The 19,020-nt window shown below is 40.1% G+C and overlaps 1 protein-coding gene across 6 annotated transcripts in view; it reads left to right on the top strand.

Annotated features, from left to right (window-relative positions):
• STPG1 (sperm tail PG-rich repeat containing 1) overlaps positions 1 to 19,020 on the top strand; it is a 164,161-nt gene that overhangs the window by 80,828 nt on the left and 64,313 nt on the right. For all 6 annotated transcript variants that reach the window (XM_073665812.1, XM_073665810.1, XM_073665813.1 and 3 more), the window contains exons 4-6: positions 1,392 to 1,571; positions 3,475 to 3,586; positions 12,607 to 12,775. In XM_073665812.1, the coding sequence (XP_073521913.1) occupies positions 1,392 to 1,571; positions 3,475 to 3,586; positions 12,607 to 12,775 (461 nt within the window). The remainder of the gene's footprint in view (positions 1 to 1,391; positions 1,572 to 3,474; positions 3,587 to 12,606; positions 12,776 to 19,020) is intronic.

Raw genomic sequence — 19,020 nt, 5'->3', positions numbered from 1 at the left:
AAAATTATGACACCATTACTGTCATTTAAATGAAATATTAAAAAGAAACTGTCAACAAACTTTACATAAATCAAAAGTATAGAAGAATATAATAAACATTCTAATATATTTTATCAGATAAATCAGCTTCCTTTCCACTTAGCAGCCACTTCTTCACTTCCCTCTGAACTTGTTATCGTCTCTAAAAAAAACAACTCAATTCTCTCTTGATCAGATAAGATGGATTGCAGTTGTCATGTGACATATCCTATTTTCCTTTATGGACTGGGGAGGAGCATGGAGAGGAAACAGGCAGAGGGAGACACACAACCATGGCGCTGAGCTTTCTATCAAGTATCTTACCTTACCCCAATGAAATCCACATTCAGACAACTCCCCACTGCTGTGTAATATCCTTCATGTAGCTGTTGCTTGTTTCTGTGTGCTAAAAAACGAATGAAGAGCAGGAATCCATCTCTGTGTGCTTTGTATTGGAGAACACAAAAGATTGTCTCCTTCCACCAGCTCAGTGGGGATTGCAGATTAAAAGATAGAACATGCAAAGGGGAAAACTGGTGAGAATGCAGTATACAAGTCTGAAATTGCCTGAAATTGTGTTATTCCTCATGTAAACGATTTACAAACTGTCCTATTGGACAAATATTATTTGATTCCACCAATTTTTAATTGTATAACATGTAACTTTTATTATATTAATTAAAACATCTGTGTCTCTCTATTATTTAAAATTAACAGTCAAAGTAATAGAAAGTTTATTGCTAAAGAGAGCCTGTATGTAGAAAATGCTGCCCCACTAAAGTAGTTATAATGTATTTATTTTAGCCTACCGGCTAATGTATACTTGTAATGCGTTCTCTAAAGCAAATAGTGTTAGACAGTGAATAGCAAATGGTCAGCGTTCCTGCAGTGCCGCAGACAAATAATGTCTTTTGACTGCAAATAAAACAAAAAATCACAGCCTCCTAACGTGTTGCACCACATCAGCTGCATTTTAAAATGACTATCGACTGCATTACATAGTGTGCTTTTTATGCCAAACCACCTTCTGCAGGTCCAAAACTCCTTTTTTTTGCAACAGCACAGCCTATTGCAAACAGTTACTTGAAAGTATGGTTACCCTTTAAGTTGTCCCTCCCGGGTCCTGGAGCCTGATCTTGGGATTACAGAAGGTTCCCATTTTATGGATAGGGGATAACTTATTATTTTGAGAATAACCATTTAGAATTTTACATTTTTTATTAGTACGTAATTTGAAATTACAGTATGATCTGTGACATTTCAGTATTCCTATATCTTGTGTCATTATAACATAATATATGTTTTGGATTCTAAATTCGACACTGCAATACATCAGATGATATATGTTTATATGATCCATTCCATTACTTTAGGTATCTAGAACTTCTCGTATTAGGGCTGGGCGCAGTCCTGCTCCGAATTCTTACAATATACCGGGTTCCTTATTTTCTAAGAAGGATTTTAGTAGTAGTAACTCCAGCATGTTTCATCAGCCTATTGCTATCAAGGTGGAAGATACAAAACATGTGACACCGGCTCCAAATCAATACGAAGTAAGTTTCAACTAAGTCTCATGTGTTGTTAACACCAAAGGTATGGTTCTTTGTTATCTAATTTCACTAATTTTTACACTTTGTCATCACTTTACACACTGTGTTATACACTCCTCAGTATTGAAATTGCAACACCAGGAAGGAAAAGTCTTGGTAATAAATCAAGATGTTTTGAAAATGGTGCTTCCTGTTTTTTTTCATCATCCTGTGATTTGCATAAGTTCATGACTTTTCCTTCTTGATGTCACGGGTGTGTCACATGTGACAGACAGTCGCCCTGCAGTTGGTTGCAGGAGATCTCTTTGTTTGGCATTACAGACACCTTCTTAGATCTGTCTCACTTCAGGACCCAGCGGCTACCTCCCTCCGGCTAATTGATACCCAGGCCTGGGTGTTTAAATACTTCCTGTTTGCAATATGGAGGTGCTGGTGATATTCACATGACCCCTTGTGAAGGCTTGGAGCTGTTGCAGTCTGCTTACTTCCTCTTTGGTGCTAAGAGGCCGTGTGTGTAATCTCTCTGAAGTCGGCTCAAGCTAAGTTACTTCCCCCGTGTCTGTCTACCCTTGCTGTCTTTAGTTGTTAGTGGGGACTGACTAGCGCTCCCTAGCCTGGGCCTAGCTCTAGCTCGATACAGAGTTTTAGGTTCCGGATCGTCGATTGGTGAGAAACCAATATAGGAACGGTAGGGAAGACAGGGTGATATCATATCAGCCTAGGAGGTCTCTACCCCCTCTTTCCTTAGTGTCTGGGCTCCCTTCCCCTCATCCCTTCGTGTTTCACTTTGTCTTTCCTACACTGTGCGTGACACTTGATGTTACAGTTTCAATGTTGAGTAGTGTGTAATAAGTATACAGTGCAGATAAGATGAAATATTTTACATAGATCTACATAAGGAACTGTACAAGTTAGGGCATGTTCATATCACATTTACACCTCCATTTAGCTTATCCCATTTTTAAAAAACATATTTTTATTGAATACAATTTTTACTAGATAAGAATTTTTGGAATTGCATAGTCTATTACTTTCTTCCAAACAGTTTTGATTGACAACTGTATACATTTTTTCACAAGGGGACCCTTTAGTAACGGATGTACTGCTTGGCATCTGCGGGAGGCATCCGTTTAACCTATGGGTCGAAGTGTAATGTGAATATATATGTTGACTTAAAGTAGTGAGAAAACCGTTTTACTTTTTTGTCTGTAATGTGAACATAGCCTTACATGTCAGTATTTTAATTAGAATATTCACAGAGCCACTGTACAAAGAAAAGTTTATTACTTTTCATTAAAAGGTTAGTTAGATAAGCCAATTACTGCACTAACTAGCCGAATACTAATTCATCAATCATATGGATTCTATGAAGTCAAGAATAGCCTTGTCTTCATGATTTTGTTCTGAAGATCTGTTCAATATAACATAAAGTTCTTTTAGCTACTTATAAGCAGTGCTCTCTCTCTTTATTTGTGTGCATGATTACAATGCAAGTAACTTTTGCAAAATTTAGCATTTTATCCAAATTAAAGGTAATTTTGGTACATGGTGACCTCAATAGATGCTAGGGAGGGGTGTGGTGAGATGATGAATTTTTTGGCTGTGCACCCCCCTTGCTAGGCTCCAACCACTTTTTAAAAAAATTAGCAAGGCTGCCCGGTACATGCCATAAAAATGATAAAAATTGCAAATATTTACAGAAATATGAGTTGACAAAAATTTTGCAACATTTTAAACAAATTTTTGACAGAATTCTGGCAATTCAAATTTCTGTAATTTTGAGCCTAAAACTAACCTAATTCACATTTGGTCATATTAGACACATACAGATGTGTTTGTATAATCACCAACTATTACCAGTAAATTTATGTGATCTGTATCTTTAACATTGTAACTTTTTTTTCAGGTATCTATACATTTTTGCCATCCAAATAATAATGTATCTGCACATGCAGCTTTTGTCTCTGGAACAAAGAGAGATGCTCTGCAGCTGAATACCTTGAAAGGACCTTCACCTTGTAAGTTCTGGTGATGACAGAAAGGGGTTTTCTCATCATAGAAATTGATGTAATATTGGTAGGATTTATCATCGCTTTGTGATTGGTGGGTGTCCACGTAGCAGCTCCTTCAGTGTTTCCCTGTACAGTGGTCATCAGCCACTTGAACAGAGCTTAGGTTTAGTTCCCTGCAAAGCAAGTGTGTGAGAACTCCCTTATGAAGGGAAACAATGTAAAAGGACCAAAGCAGTACCACAGCGCTGCAGCACCTTCATTCTCAGGATAAGAGGTGGTCCCGAAAGAGGCAACCATAGATTTATGAGGGGCTTTTCTCTTTAAAGACTGAAACTTTAGCGCTAATTTACAGGGGCATAACTACAACAGGTGCAGAGGTTGAAATCACACTTAGGCCCTTGAGATCAGGGGGTCCAAAAGATCCCTTTGTTCAAATGAAAAAAAACTACTACTATTAAAGGGAACCTGTCATGCAAAAAATGTTTTTAACCTGAGATATGGCGTTAATCTGCAGGTTAGTAGTGTTCTGAAGCCTTTTAGCCTCTGCACTGAAAGCCCCAATGCCAGGAGGAAATAAACTTTATTCCTCTCTGCGGCCTCCAGCTTACAGTCATAGGGGTGCGGTCGGCACAGCTTCAGTCACCGCTCAGTGCATAGTGAGCAGCGGCTGTAACCGCACCCTGGCACTGACTGACAGCCAGCTCAGCATTAAATCCGGCTATTAGTCAGTGCTGGGGCGTGGTTACAGCAGCCACTCACTATGCACTGAGCGGTGACTGAAGCCATGTCGGCCGCACCCCTATGACTGAAAGCTGGAGGCTGTCGGGGTAAATAAAGATCATTTTCTCCCGGCTGCGGGGCTCTCAGTGCGGCGGCTGCATGGTTTCAGAACACTATTAAAGGAGTATTCCCATCTCCAAGATCCTATCCCAATATGTAGTAGGTGTAATAATAATAATACAATTAGCAAGTATCTCCAATTAGAAATATAGTATAGTATTTTTTATTCGCTGTCTCTCTTACCTCATGTGCAGGCGTCGCAGGACCTTGGGTATCCATGGTTACGACCATTAGCAACTAACTAACTAACTAACTGTGACTTTATCAGTGGATGTAACCATGGATACCTAAGGTCCTGCGATGCCTGCACATGAGGAAAGAGACATAGCGAATCAGAAAAAATATGCTACATTTCTAATTGTAGGTATTTGCTAATATTATTATTATTACACCCACTACATATTGGGATAGGATCTTGGAGATGGGAATACCCCTTTAATCTGCAGATTAACCCCATATCTGCAGGTTAAAAGTGTTTTTTTACATGACAGGTTCCCTTTAAAGACCTTTGTTAGATATGGGGCCCATTTGAAGATTCTACATTGGGGCACACACGATTCAAGTTATGGCATTAATAATTTAGATTCTTACAATAATTGTAAGATCTTATTCACATACTGCAGATCATTATCTTGCATCAGCATTTTGAAACCGGATGCAAAGAAGAGAAGAAATATAAATCTTATCATATTTTGTCTTACAATAGATAAGATTATATTCACAGATTTGGTCAATATTTTACACTAAGTGCCTTTGGTCCTGATGGATTAGGCACTGACAGCTGAAAAATCCAGTCATTCAGGCAGAATTTCTGCATTCCTAGTAATACTGGGGGAAGGCAACAGTAAATGACTGATCTTGCTCTCGTACATGTTCCGCTCCTTGTCAGGAAACTGAGAACAATACGGCACAATGAAAAGGTGTATGTCGTAACTATGACATGGGGAATTTATAGTGAGTGGGTATACACTTACAATATGTATTAAGAGAGAGCTTTAAAGCAATTACCTAATACATAAAACATATTCAACGGAACGCCTAGTTGAGAAAACCAACCCTATCTCCAGACCATGTTTCAAGACCTTTTCTGAGAAGTCTACCCATGAGAAGACCACTTTTCAATGCAATTTTGGGTGTTCGGTTTTAAAATGTGTTTTTTGACATTTCTTTGTAAAGGTGAAGTACATTTCAGTATGTGTTTCAGCTGAAGAAAAAACACTTGAAGGCCTCCTTCACATGTCCATGTTCAAAAACATATGTGAAAAATGAACTGGTGCCATCAGTGTTCTCCTTCAGTGTGTAATCAGTGTTTTTCTAATATGGGTAAAGAAAGAATTAAATTACAAAGCTTCTCCTACACTTTGCAATGTTAAACACGGACAGCACAAGGATGCAATCCGTGTGCTGTACGTGTTTTGCACGAACCCTTAGACTAGTATTGGTCCTTGTTATCTGTGCTGCCGGAAAAAACGGACATGTCTCCATGTGTGTTGCACAGACACACGGTCTGTGTAAAAACACAGACGTGTACAGCAGCATAGGTTATAATGCGTACATGTGGCATCCGTGAAAAAGACTGATATCTCACATATAGGAAACATGGACATGTGAAGGAGGCCTAAACAAGGCCTAGATTGCAGCTCTAGCTGTGATGTGATCCAAGATATTGGCATTAGTAGTCAAGACATATCTTATACATCCTTGGCTACCTACAATGACATATGACATACATCTTTGCAGGGGGTTATACAAGAGGAGCTGTGCCCGCATGATCGCTGCCGGGAGCTCGGCTTACGTGGTAGCTGAACGCTGGCTGTCACAGCCAAGTTTGGTGCCCGCATTGCTTCCGGCTGTTTAACTCTCTAAATGAAAAAAATATCCGAATAAATACGTTTATTTATGTAAAAACAAAAATAAACCAAAAAAAGTACATATAATTGGTATCGCCACGTCTGGAAAGACCTGATCTGCAAAACTGTCACACTAGTTAACCCCTTCAGTGAACACTGTAAAAAAATAAAATAAAAAAAATAAAAACGTGGCAAAAAACGATGCTTTTTCATCATATCGCCGAAAAAAAGTGGAATAAAACCTGATCTAAAAGATGAATGTAAATAAAAATGGTATAGCTGAAAACGTCATCTTGACCTGAAAAAACAAGCCGCCACACAACTCCATCAGCGAAAAAATAAAAAAGCTTTAGCTCTCAGAATATAGCGATGCGAAAAAAAATGTTTCTCTAAAATTGTTTTTATTGTGTAAAAGCTGCAAAACATAAAAAAATGATGAATGTGGTATCGCTGTAATCATACTGACTCAAAGAATAACGCTGCCTTATCAATTTTTTCACATGGTGAACAACATTAAAAAAATAAAATTCCTGAATTTTTGTTTTTTGTTCATTCTGCACCCCAAAAATCTGAAAAGAAAGCGATCAAAAAATGTTATGTACCCGAAAATCGTACCAATAAAAACTTCAACTGATCCCAGAAAAAAACAAGTCCTCACATGACTATGTCGGCAGAAATACAGAGAAATTACAGCTGTCAAAATATGGCGATGCAAAACCTTTTTTTTGTTAATTGTAAAAAAAAAAAAAAAAAAAAAAGCATTTTTTAGTGTGTGATAGTAGCCAAATCTAAAAAAAAATTATATAAATCTGATATCGCTGTAATCGCACCAACGCGAAGAATAAAGTCGTCTAATCACAAAGGATAACATCTGCAAGGAGTTTGTATGTTCTCCCCGTGTTTGCGTAGGTTTCTTCCAGGTTCTCCGGTTTCTTCCCACATTCCAAAGACATACTGATGGGAAATCTAGATTGTGAGCCCCAATGGGGACAGTGCTAATAATGTCTGTAAAGCGCTGTGGAATTAATAGCGCTATACAACCTCTGGCAAAAATCATGGAATCACCGGGCTCGGAGGATGTTCATTCCGTTTTTAAATGTTGTTGAAAAAAAAGCAGATCACAGACATAGTACAAAACATAAGTCATTTCAAATGGCAACTTTAGGGCTTTAAGAAACACTAAAAGAAATCAAGATTAAAAATGTGGTACTCAGTAAGGGTAATTTTTTTCAGACCAAGCAGAGGGAAAAAATTATGGAATCGCTCAATTCTGAGGAAAAAATTATGAAATCATGAAAAACAAACACACAAAAGAACACTCCAATACATCACTAGTATTTTGTTGCACCACCTCTGGCTTTAATAACAGCTTGCAGTCTCTGAGGCATGGACTTAATGAGTGACAAACAGTACTCTTCATCAATCTGGCTCCAACTTTCTCTGATTGCTGTTTCCAGATCAGCTTTGCAGGTTCCAACAAAGATTTTCAATTGGATTGCGATCTGGACTATTTGCAGGCCATGACATTGACCTTATGTGTCTTCTTTCAAGGAATATTTTCACAGTTTTTGCTATATGGCAGGATGCATTATCATCTTGAAAAATGATGTCATCATCCCCAAACATCCTTTCAGTTGATGGGATAAGAAAACTGTCCAAAATATCAATGTAAACTTGGGCATTTATTGAAGATGTAATGACAGCCATCTCCTCAGTGCCTTTACCTGACATGCAGCCCCATATCATCAGTGACTGTGAAAATTTGCATGTTCTCTTCATGCAGTCATCCTTATAAATCTCATTGGAACGGCACCAAACAAAAGTTCCAGCATCATCACCTTGTCCAATGCAGATTCGCGATTCATCACTGAATATGAATTTCATCCAGTCATCCACAGTCCACGATTGTTTTTCCTTAGTCCATTGTAACCTTGTTTTTTTCTGTTTAGGTGTTAATGATGGCTTATGCTTAGCTTTTCTGTATGTAAATCCCATTTCCTTTAGGCAGTTTCTTACAGTTCGGTCACAGACATTGACTCCAGTTTCCTCCCATTTGTACCTCCTGTTTTGGAGACATATTGCTTTAAGTTTCCGGTCTTGACGATTTGCTGTCTTCCTTGGTCTACCAGCATGTTTGCCTTTAACAACCTTCCCATGTTGTTTGTATTTGGTCCAGATTTTAGACACAGCTGACTGTGAACAACCAACATCTTTTGCAACATTGCGTGATGATTTACCTTCTTTTAAGAGTTTGATAATCATTTCCTTTGTTTCAATTGACATCTCTCAAGTTGGAGCCATGATTCATGTCAGTCCACTTGGTGCAACAGCTCTCCAAGGTGAGATCACTCCTTTTTAGATGCAGACTAACGAGCAGATCTAATTTGATGCAGGTGTTAGTTTTGGAAATGAAAATTTACAGGGTGATTCCATAATTTTTTCCTCAGAATTGAGTGATTCCATAATTTTTTTCCTCTGCTTAGTCTGAAAAAAATTACCCTTACTGAGTACCACATTTTTAATCTTGATTTCTTTTAGTGTTTCTTAAAGCCCTAAAGTTGCCATTTGAAATGACTTTAGTTTCGTGCCATGTCTGTGATCTGCTTTTTTTCAACAACATTAAACAACTGAATGAACATCCTCCGAACCCAGTGATTCCATAATTTTTGCCAGGGGTTGTATAAGTGAATAAAATAAATAAATAATCACTTATACCACACAAGAAACTGCTTAAAAAAGAAATAAAGCCAATTCTTGATCTGTTGTTTATTCTGCCTTCCAAAGATCGAAGTAAGGCTCGGCTCACATTTATCCTGCACTCTGCGCTGAGCACTCGCATTCCTTATAATCAGGCAGTTGGAGACACTTTGGACGTAGTCTTGCCTGTGATCCGGTAGTGTCCTTCTTTTTTTTAGGCGTCTTTTTAGACGTGCACAAAAGCATGGTCAGCTACAATTTTGTGCACTGCTGAAAAGAGGGACACCCCTAAACAGAGGCCAAATGAGTCAGAGTAACTCTGCTTGCCTCATTCGTGAATGGATCCATCGGGGGTTTTATCTGAATCATGTGTTTCAGAAATTTAGGCCACGTCCCCTCTATCAGTATTTTGTCAGTATTCAGTCAGTATTTTTTCTCAGGAGTGGGAGCCAAACCAGAAGTGGGTGATAAATGCTGAACTGGTGACTTGTTTCTATTATACCTTTTCTCTGATTGTTCCTCACCTGGTTTTGGCTCCCACTCCTGAGAAAAATACTGACCAAATACTGATAGTGGTGCCTTGACCTTAGATGGACCAAAAGATAAATTTGATCTGACCCAAAATGTTCTGTACCCCAAAATCCCACCAATAAAAGCTTCAACTCAACCCACAAAAAAACAAGTCCCCAATTGGGTCCATCACCTGTTAACAGAAATATTGAGGGTGTCTAAGTTGCTGGTGGCACAAAGGCTCTGGAAAAGCAACTTGGCTCCCTTCAAATTCAGTGAAATCTGCTCTCCCAAATCCAAATCCCCCTCCCTTCTGAGCCCCACAATGTGCCTAAACTGCAATTAGCATCCATATGTTTGACATTAAAATAGTGATGAGAGCCCGCTTAATTTATGGGTGCATGGCTCCAGAAGCACAAGCTGGACACAATGTTTTAGGCATTACAATGTATTGGGCACTCCCATGGCATATTTGCAATTTTCATTCTGCAACTTCCACTGTGTGTTTGTTTCTGGAAAAATTGTCACTACATCCACATATGAATTCCTGATGGGTGTAAATTCCAGTAAGGTGTCACTTGAAGGGGGTTCCTACTATTTAGGCAGATCAAGGGCTCTGTAGATGGAGTCCACACACTATTCTAGAAAGCTACAAAAATCAAATAGCGCTCCTTCTCTCCCGAGCCCTGTTAACTGGAAAATTACATGTATTTACAAGCATTGTCAAAAACTGCCCATTTATAAACATGTGAATCCTTAAGAACCTGAAAAATGAGACCGTCAATGGATCTTATAGTGTCCACTTGTTCAAATACTGGAAGATGTGAATTCCGCATTAAATCCAAGACTACAAAGGCACCTCTTCCTATAGCGAGCCCAAGCTTCATAATCACTTGACCTAATGCAAAGTGATAATTGGAAAAAGTCAAAAATCCTAAAATCCAAAGCAAACAAAGTTACTATTAGTAACACAGTTACTTTCAGTTCACTAAGAACCCGGAAGACAATGTGACAAAATCACTAGAAATAAGAACTGCAGAGAAAACCAACAGTTATCATACTACTTCTGAAAAAATGGCTGAAGTCAGCACAAGCCCAAACATTACAGGTGAGCAGATGCTACTGAACTCAGATACACAACCAAGATGCTCAACAAGAGAAAACAAAGATGAACCACCTGTACAACTCTACTATAAAGCAAGCATAATCAATGTATATGAACATACATCTTGAGAATACTTATCTCGACTCTCAGAAGGGGAAGCTTACAAATAAATAAAGTCTCCAGAAAAAAAAATTAAATTAACGCATTACACCCAAGAATGTCTGGCATTTACACTGATTAAATTAGTTGACTCAAGAGCCAGGCAAGGTGGTGTGGCGTTCTATTTTCTGTGAAATCTTGAAGTGCAGGAACTTTTGGACTTGAAGTGCTGCCCAACTGAGTACATAACTGCAAATATTTTCTGCAAATGTATTTAGTGCAGAGAAAAACATTCTGGGCTGATGAATTGGCTGAAACTAATGGACTGAGCATTGGCTGTTTAGAAGAGTTGTTGGAGCATACAGCTACAGGCTTGTGCTTTGGAGGGACTATTTTGAGAAGTTAGCAGATGGTGCTATGTTAACTATTAGAAATATTTTTGTAATTCCTCTCTATACAGTATGACTCCTCAGTACTAGTTTGTGTTCAGTTCCTTCTTTGTGATGAAAATAATAATGGTTTTCTTCAGTTCATACTGTTCATACCCCAATGTCTGAGTGCTGTTGGTTTTGCAGAAAGCTGACATTCTACAATAATAATGATGTGTCAACACTCTATGTAACCACTTGCTGCCAATCATTGACTGCATCAGTGACCTCACATAACTTCAACAGCAAATGATTGGCTGCAGTGGTCACTTACCAAAACTCTGTCATCTCTGGAGCACAGTAAACAAAGACTGGCAGGGGACAGGGCAATGAGCAGTATTCCTTTTGATATTTAGAACACTGTAAGCTATTTGTAAAAATTGTTAAGACAACCCCTTTATTATTCTCCATAAATGTGGAAGAATTGTTAGTAAATAACTTTATTCTATGATTAGATCATATCAGAAATTAAAAGTATATACTATAATGACTAAACAAGTAATCTGTCTCTTTAACATTTGTTTATGCATTGTCATTGTGCAATATTCTTTTTAGTGCACAATAACAGTGCGCTCCTTTGTCGACTGTGATGAGAACTGACAAGCTGGCAAGAGAGCGCACTGTCAGTGCGCATTTTTACCCCCGCGATCAGAAAAAGCATCAATCAACCCCAAACCAATACCATTTTTGGGAGCAGGGCTTGTCTCTGTGCATTAAAAAGAATATTGCTCAGTGATCAGATCCTACTGAGCATAAATTGATAACAAATGTATTTACTAATACATCTCTGGAACATCTTTTCTCAGAACACTGCATTTCTTCTGTATTTCCTCTGAGAATTAGATGAGAGCTGGGGTGTGTCGTCTACTGTAAGTAGGGACCAAGTCCACTGTCAGAGGGAATGGTAACCACTAGCATTGCAACTTATTTATATATTCTCAAGAGGAATAACAGGAATGAATGACACAACATGGCTAAAATACAATGATAAAATGCTGCTCTAAAAAGTTGTTCCCATATTAGTAATGACATAATGCCGTGGTCATGGCATATTGCTAAGATATGGAATCGCTTTGATTGGTGAAGATTTGACTTCTTGCAGCCTTGCCAATCCTAAAAATGAAAATGAAAATTCTCCTTAAAGAAAATACCATATTCTGATGACAGATTTATTTACTTTTTATTAGTAATGTTAGGTTTTCTAGACATAAAGTAGGTTAAATAGGGTCGGCGTTTTGAACAGATAGGTCTGGGAAGATTGGTTGCTATTCTAGGAAATGGCATTACAGTTCATCATAAAGTAGGTGTTTGAATAAGAACAAATTGAATTCTTTTGTATGAATTGTTAATCTATAGGTTTACCAATGGATAACATAAGTTATTGTACGCATGTGGAACTATTGTAAGAAGTAGAAGGTTATATTTTACAATTGTTGGCTACAGCAAACCTGACATTCATACTTAAGCCCTTCATAATTGAACAATATGTCATTTTAGGTCACTATACAATAAATGACTCTCTAGTTAAAGAGTCTCCCAAGGTCCTGGTTTCATGCTTCAAGTCAAAGACTTCGCGAGATGTTTTGAACAAGTCCTCAAATGTCCCTGGGCCGACCAGCTATGACCCATATGGGCCTCCTGAAATAAGAATGAAGACTGTTTTTCCGTAAGTTACAAACAGATTTTTTTGCAGGATACTTCTGTATGGTAACCACAACCTTCTACCCCTGTTTTATGTTTATTTCAGGGGCGAACATATGGTTGGTACAACTTTTGCTGCCGCACAGGAGCCTAATTAGTAAAGAGGCCCATTCCCAGCTTCAAAGCTGTTGAAATTTTGTATTGTGATGAACAATTTGACTGCATATACTGTTCTTGCACAGGGGCCCTTTTCTGTCTGTGTCCACCGGTGGTTTATATAACTACTTCCGGACCACCAATAGACCATAAAACTCCAGGCGGTCTGCATTATACTCTGCAGTGATGTTCTAAAAGGTCACTTCAGAGTATAGCAGCTGCACAACATCATGCAACTGTGGGAGCAGGGAACCAGCCGTCATACATAGCTGGATTCCCCATAGAAAAGGCAGAGAGGGTTTGTTACCGTCTCTGCCTTACCAATTGCTATATACACACTGCTGTCTATACAGTAATAGGAAGCACTGACATCACTTTCTCCTCTGACCCCAAAATTCGTGATCGCTAGGTGTAGGGAGGGAGCATGAGGTGCTGGGTTCTAGGAGACCTAGTCATCTCTCCTGTCCAGCGAGGAGGCTGAATTTCTACTTTAAGGCTAAGTTCCCACTATACATATTTGGTTCATCTTTGATGTTGCGTGAAAAAAGCACATTGTTTTACAATTCCAGGAAAGTGACTGGGATTTATATAAATCTCATGCCCACTGTGCTTTTTATTTTATGCTACGGAAACAAATCCGCTTTGTGTTTTTGAAATCCGCAGCATGTCAATTTCTATTAAATGTAAAATAAAAATATTTTATTTGGAATTTTCCTTATAGGCTTAAATGAGTCGAGGAAAATCCGCACATAAAAAAACATGTGTTTTATTGCATTTTCGCAGTTGAAATGCAGTAAAAACACACGTATCCGCACAAAACTCTATCAATAAAGTTTTATCAAAACTAAGTAACATTAACTATCCAAAACAAAACAATTTTATTTAAAACATGAGATTTTAAAAAGAAAATGCATGTTAGAAAATTGCACTCAAAAATGCAATGTAAAAACGCAAGCAACCTAATTCAGTTAATTTGTGCAGAAATGCAGCGGACAGTCTACTACATCCACACTCATTGTGGGAGCTTAGTCTAACCAGTTACAGGGGAAATCAGATTAAAAAAAAAATATTCAAATGTTAAAGCCCCCAAAGAGTCTTTTATGATTTAATGAGGGGCACAATGTGTGAAATAGATGAAAAATATTTAAAAAGCAGAAAAAAGATTAATTGAAAAAAGCCACTGTCAAGCTAAATTACTGTTATAATCCCCTCCCAGGTTGAAGTGTCTGTTATAGAAAAATTATTGTTACAGAAAGGGGAACAAATTATAAAATGTATTTTAGTGGTCCTTTGTCGTCATAAAAAAAATAATGAGAAAGATGAACACGTATTTCCTTCATTTAATGTACGAAAAATAATACTAAATTAGACTCTATGTATTAAAAAAGCAAGATGAAAAAAATATTTGAATATCCAAACAAATTTTTTTTTTACAACTCTTTAAACCATATGTATGAAAAAAAAAAAGCAAAATTGTCAGCAATGGGGGTAAAAATTTCTTAGCCTTGAACTGGTTAAACAATAGACCATATGGGTGTTAAATTCCACTTTATGCCTTTGCAATAATATCCATTGTAAGTAGAGATAAGTGGATTGCTTCACTCAACTCCAGTCTACAGTCTAGGTCAGTTCTCTCTGGCCATGGACAGGAGCTGCAATAATTTCCTTACCCTCCTGGATCCAAGGCTCAGCTTATGAGTAGCCGACTGGCAAGACGTAACTTGTACACTGCACAGATTATGTCACACCAGGCCAGCAAATGAAGCGCCACTCCAGGGAACCCGTAAGCTCAGGAAATCTGCGCAGCTCCTGCTCACGGCCAGAGACCACCAACCTGATCTGTGGACTAGGGTTAGACAAAGTGATCAGCTCATCTGTAATTAAAAGTATGCACAGGCATACTTTCGACGAAGTCTGCTGTGGGAGTGCACATCTAATTTGGTGCAGTTTTTGCCCTTCTATCTTGATAGTTTACACAAGTTTCAAGGTAGATGCAAACAGTTTCTGAAACATATACTATATTTTATTATATGAAACATTTTTTTGTGCAATTTGCATTATAATTCTGATACATTTTGCTTTCTAACTCCCTTTATTGTTTGCAAAAGAGCGATCACATAATTATTTTATTTTCACAGTACATGTAACAATGTAAATTGATTTTACCACTAGATTACCTTTTTGCTTATTTTGCACTTACTTGTTAAAGGGGTTTCTACTACTTTGACAACCCATTTTCAATACCTGTGTTTCACCCTAGTAAAATTTGCTTAAACACACCTCTGGTGCCAGCGCTGTTCCAGCGGTGTCGGCACTGTCTCTCCCGGGGAACTCTTGACATTGGCCACAGGGATTACATGACATAGCAATCAGCACTGGCTTGCACTGTCCCCTCCTACGAATGTAGTTGACATTCAAAGGAAGTGAAATGTGGCTGCTCTCTCACTTCCTCCGGATTTCTTAGTTTATCCAAAGGAGGGGAGAGCGAAGCCAGCACTGATTGGCTGCAGTGATCTTGTGACATAACAATGTCACGTGGTGCCTGGGAGAGAAAATGCTGACACCCCTGGAACGATGCCGGCACTGAAGGTGAGTATAAGTATTATTATTTTACTGGGGGGGGACACAGGGATTCAGAAGGGGTTTCCCGAGTAGTGTACAATTTATTTAACTCTACATTTCCTATCTGTCAGTGCAAGCTTCTGTTGCCACGCAAATGCCTGCTATGTACAAACCAATGAATATTGATTGGAAACCTAGATAGCATGTAAATTCTTCTCCAGTTTTAAAATTTAATTATCTAAAGGCTAGCAAAGGGTTAAAACAATAAACTGCCTCAGTCTTTGTTTACAGGCTGCAATGGTATCATCTTGACTACAGTGTACATCACCGCTGCAGCCAATCACTGAGTGAACTCGGTGATGTGCACTGTAGTCATGACTTCACCACTGTGCTATGCTAAAGATGATTAAATGTTAAAACCAGAAAACCCTTTTATGGCCAGAAAATAAATTTTGTTGTACATTCATCAGGATCAGATCAATAAAACCAAGTAATACATGTAGCATCCTGCCCGACAGAGACGCCGATCTACTCACCACCGCGGCACCGATCCGGCATTCCCTGCTCCCTCCCCGGCCTCTTTGCAGCGTCTGTCCGGGGTGCGCGCACCGCGCGTAGATCCCCGGTCTCTGTACTTAGGGCACGCACGCGCGCTCCCTTCCTCTTAAAGGGGCCGCTCGCCCCGTCCTAAAAAGTCCCCGGCCAATGGCCGGAGGACTGACCCTACTTAAGGCACCTCCTTCATAATGGAGGTGCCTGTGCAAAGTTGTTGTTTGTGTGCTAACACTCTCTCCAGCCCTCAGGTTCCAGTGCGCACCAGCCGGTCTATCAGCCGTGCCCGCCAGCCTGTCTATCAGCCGTGCCCGCCAGCCTGTCTATCAGCCGTGCCCGCCAGCCTGTCTATCAGCCGTGCCCGCCAGCCTGTCTATCAGCCGTGCCCGCCAGCCTGTCTATCAGCTGTGCCCGCCAGCCTGTCTACCCGCATCACCTTCCTGTCTACCAGCCGTGCTCATCTGCTGTTAATGTCGGCCTCGGCCTTCAGTCTCGTGGGAGTCGCCTGCTCTCATACAAGGTCGGTCTCAGAGTGGCACCTGGTTCACCTTCCCGGTCCCTCCTTGGTTCACAGTCGGTCTGGGTAGGCACTTAGTTATGCCCCTCTGGTCTCTCCTTGTATCACAGCACAGAGGTTCCACCACCCGGATCCGTAACAGTTTGCACAGGCCATGGAATCCGGTGGATCCCAGGCTCCTTTGCTCTCAGATCTGTACCAAGAGGTCTCTCGCCAGAGATCCCAACAGGATACTATCCTGTCCTATCTGCGGACAGTCAACTCCCGCTTGGACGCGCTGTCCACCCCGACTGTGTCTTCCTCTAACCAAGCAGCACCTAAACCCAGTGGCGCTGTGGCACCCGGCTTAAGACCCCGGCTATCTGCTCTTTCACGTTTTGGTGGTGATCCTGCCCTATGTCAGAGCTTCAATAATCACGCTGCATTTTGAGCTCCTGGCATACCAGTTTTCCTCCAACCGGGCCAAGGTGGCATTCATCATGTCTCACCTCACTGGAGAGGCGCTGGCGTGGCTTAACCCTCTGTGGCAGAGAGGGGATCCTCTGGTGTCCGACCTCCAGGCTTTCCTCGCGGCTTTCCGGAAGGTGTTCGATGAGCCCGGACGAAAATCTTCAACTGCCTCCTCTCTTCTCCGACTTCGCCAAGGGAGTCTCTCTGTGGGTCAGTATGCCGTGCGTTTCCACACCCTCACATCTGAACTTGCCTGAAACAGTGAGGCTTTGGGAGGGCCTTTCCAGACAGATCAAGGATGAGCTAGCCGGTCGTGACATACCTCCCTCTCTGGACGACCTGGTGTCATTAGCTACACGGATCGACATCCGTTTTCTGGAGCGTTCTAAGTGTTAGAACCCTCCTGTTTGTTTTTTCCCATCTTGTGTTTTGAGGTCACGTGACCATCTGCCTTTATATTCCAGCTTCAGTGTTTGACTGTTTCTCTAGCCAGGTGCTTCTGTGCCTTTTTCTGTCAGTTCGCTTGGTCCTTCTGGGACCTCTAGTACCTTTTTGTCAGTTTGTCTTTTTGTGTTCTGCTACAACTTCTTTGTTTAGGAGGTGTCCCATTTTTGTCACAGTCCTTAGTTCTTTTAGAGACCCCTCCCCTTATGCTATAGGTCTTCATTCAGATTAGCCGAGGACAAAGGTGGGTCTGTTCGCTAGGAACAGGCAGCCCGCTACATCGTAGGGATTCAGCTTAGTCTTACTGTAGGGACAGATTTCCCCTATCTTTCCTTAGTACTTGTTGCAGATCATAACAGTAAGTCCAGCCCAAAAAACTAAAAGGAAAGAAATTCGGGGATCAGTATGGTTTCCCTCCAGGATTTGGCTCAACGCTTGCAGGGATTGTCTCTGGAGGTGGCCGAGGTACAGCAACACGTGAGTAGCTGTTCGGGAGCACATTTTGTGGAACCCAAGGTAGGACTGCCTGATGTTTTTATGGTAAACAGCAAGATTTTTTTTCCTTTAAAAATGCTTGTTTGTTATATTTCCGTGTGAGACCAAGGTCCTCTGGGAATGAATCACAGTGCATTGGTTTTATTATGTCACTTTTGCGCAATGAACCACAGGGGTGGGCCTTTTCTCTCCAACCTAATGATCCATGCTTAAGGTCTGTAGAATAATTTTTTTCTACTATGGGTCTATTATATGACGATCTTGATAGAATCTCATCTGCTGAGGCAGAACTCAGGCGTTTGATTCAGGGTTCAGGTGATGTTGAAAATTATTGCACACACACTTCAGAAGATGGGCTTCAGAAGTCAAATAGAATTATGCTGCTCTAAAATGTTTATTTCTTGCTGGTCTGAGTGAAAGGGTTAAGGATCTGCTAATTGCATTCCCTGCACCTGAGACTCTGCAGGATGTCATGCAGTCAGCTGGACAGGAGGCTGAGGTTCAGGTTGAATGAGGTAAAGACTCCTGAAATGTCAGGTCCTAGTCCCCAGAAAATCTGCTCAGACGGCGGAGAACCAATGAAGGTTGGGGCGATGTTAATCCGCTCTCAGGAAAGAGACCGGAGGTTCGCTGAGGAATTGTGTCTTTATTGTGTTAAAGCTGACCATTTGATTAAGTATTATGAGCTTCGTTTAAGTAAATTAAAAAAAAAGGTCAGGTACGCCCGTATTGCTTGTTTACGCTCTGCAAGAGTATTTCTTTCTGGGAATACTACTTTGCAGGGAGATTTGATTGAATTTCAGGTATTTGTGGATTGTGGTTCAACACTTTATCAATCACATTAAGGGTTTTTGGAAAACCTTAAATTGAAATCCAAACCTTTGTCATCACCTGTTTCTTTGATTGCAATTGATAACACTCCCTTGAAATGTATTACTCACAAGGTTGCTGCATTTCCCCTCACTATCAATGGAGTTCACCAATAAATTTTGGACTTGGTTGTATTGGATAATTTACCCTCTCCAGTCGTTCTAGGTTTGCCTTGGTTAAAACTGCACAATCCTTTACTGGACTGGTCTACTAATGTGATTAAG

The sequence above is a fragment of the Phyllobates terribilis genome, unplaced genomic scaffold, assembly GCF_046119375.1.
Source record: "Phyllobates terribilis strain yellow unplaced genomic scaffold, ASM4611937v1 Scaffold_2__4_contigs__length_985480577, whole genome shotgun sequence".
Classification (NCBI taxonomy): domain Eukaryota; kingdom Metazoa; phylum Chordata; class Amphibia; order Anura; family Dendrobatidae; genus Phyllobates; species Phyllobates terribilis.
The sequence above is the reverse complement of the archived record's forward strand: the minus strand, read 5'-3'. Positions and strand labels throughout refer to the sequence as shown.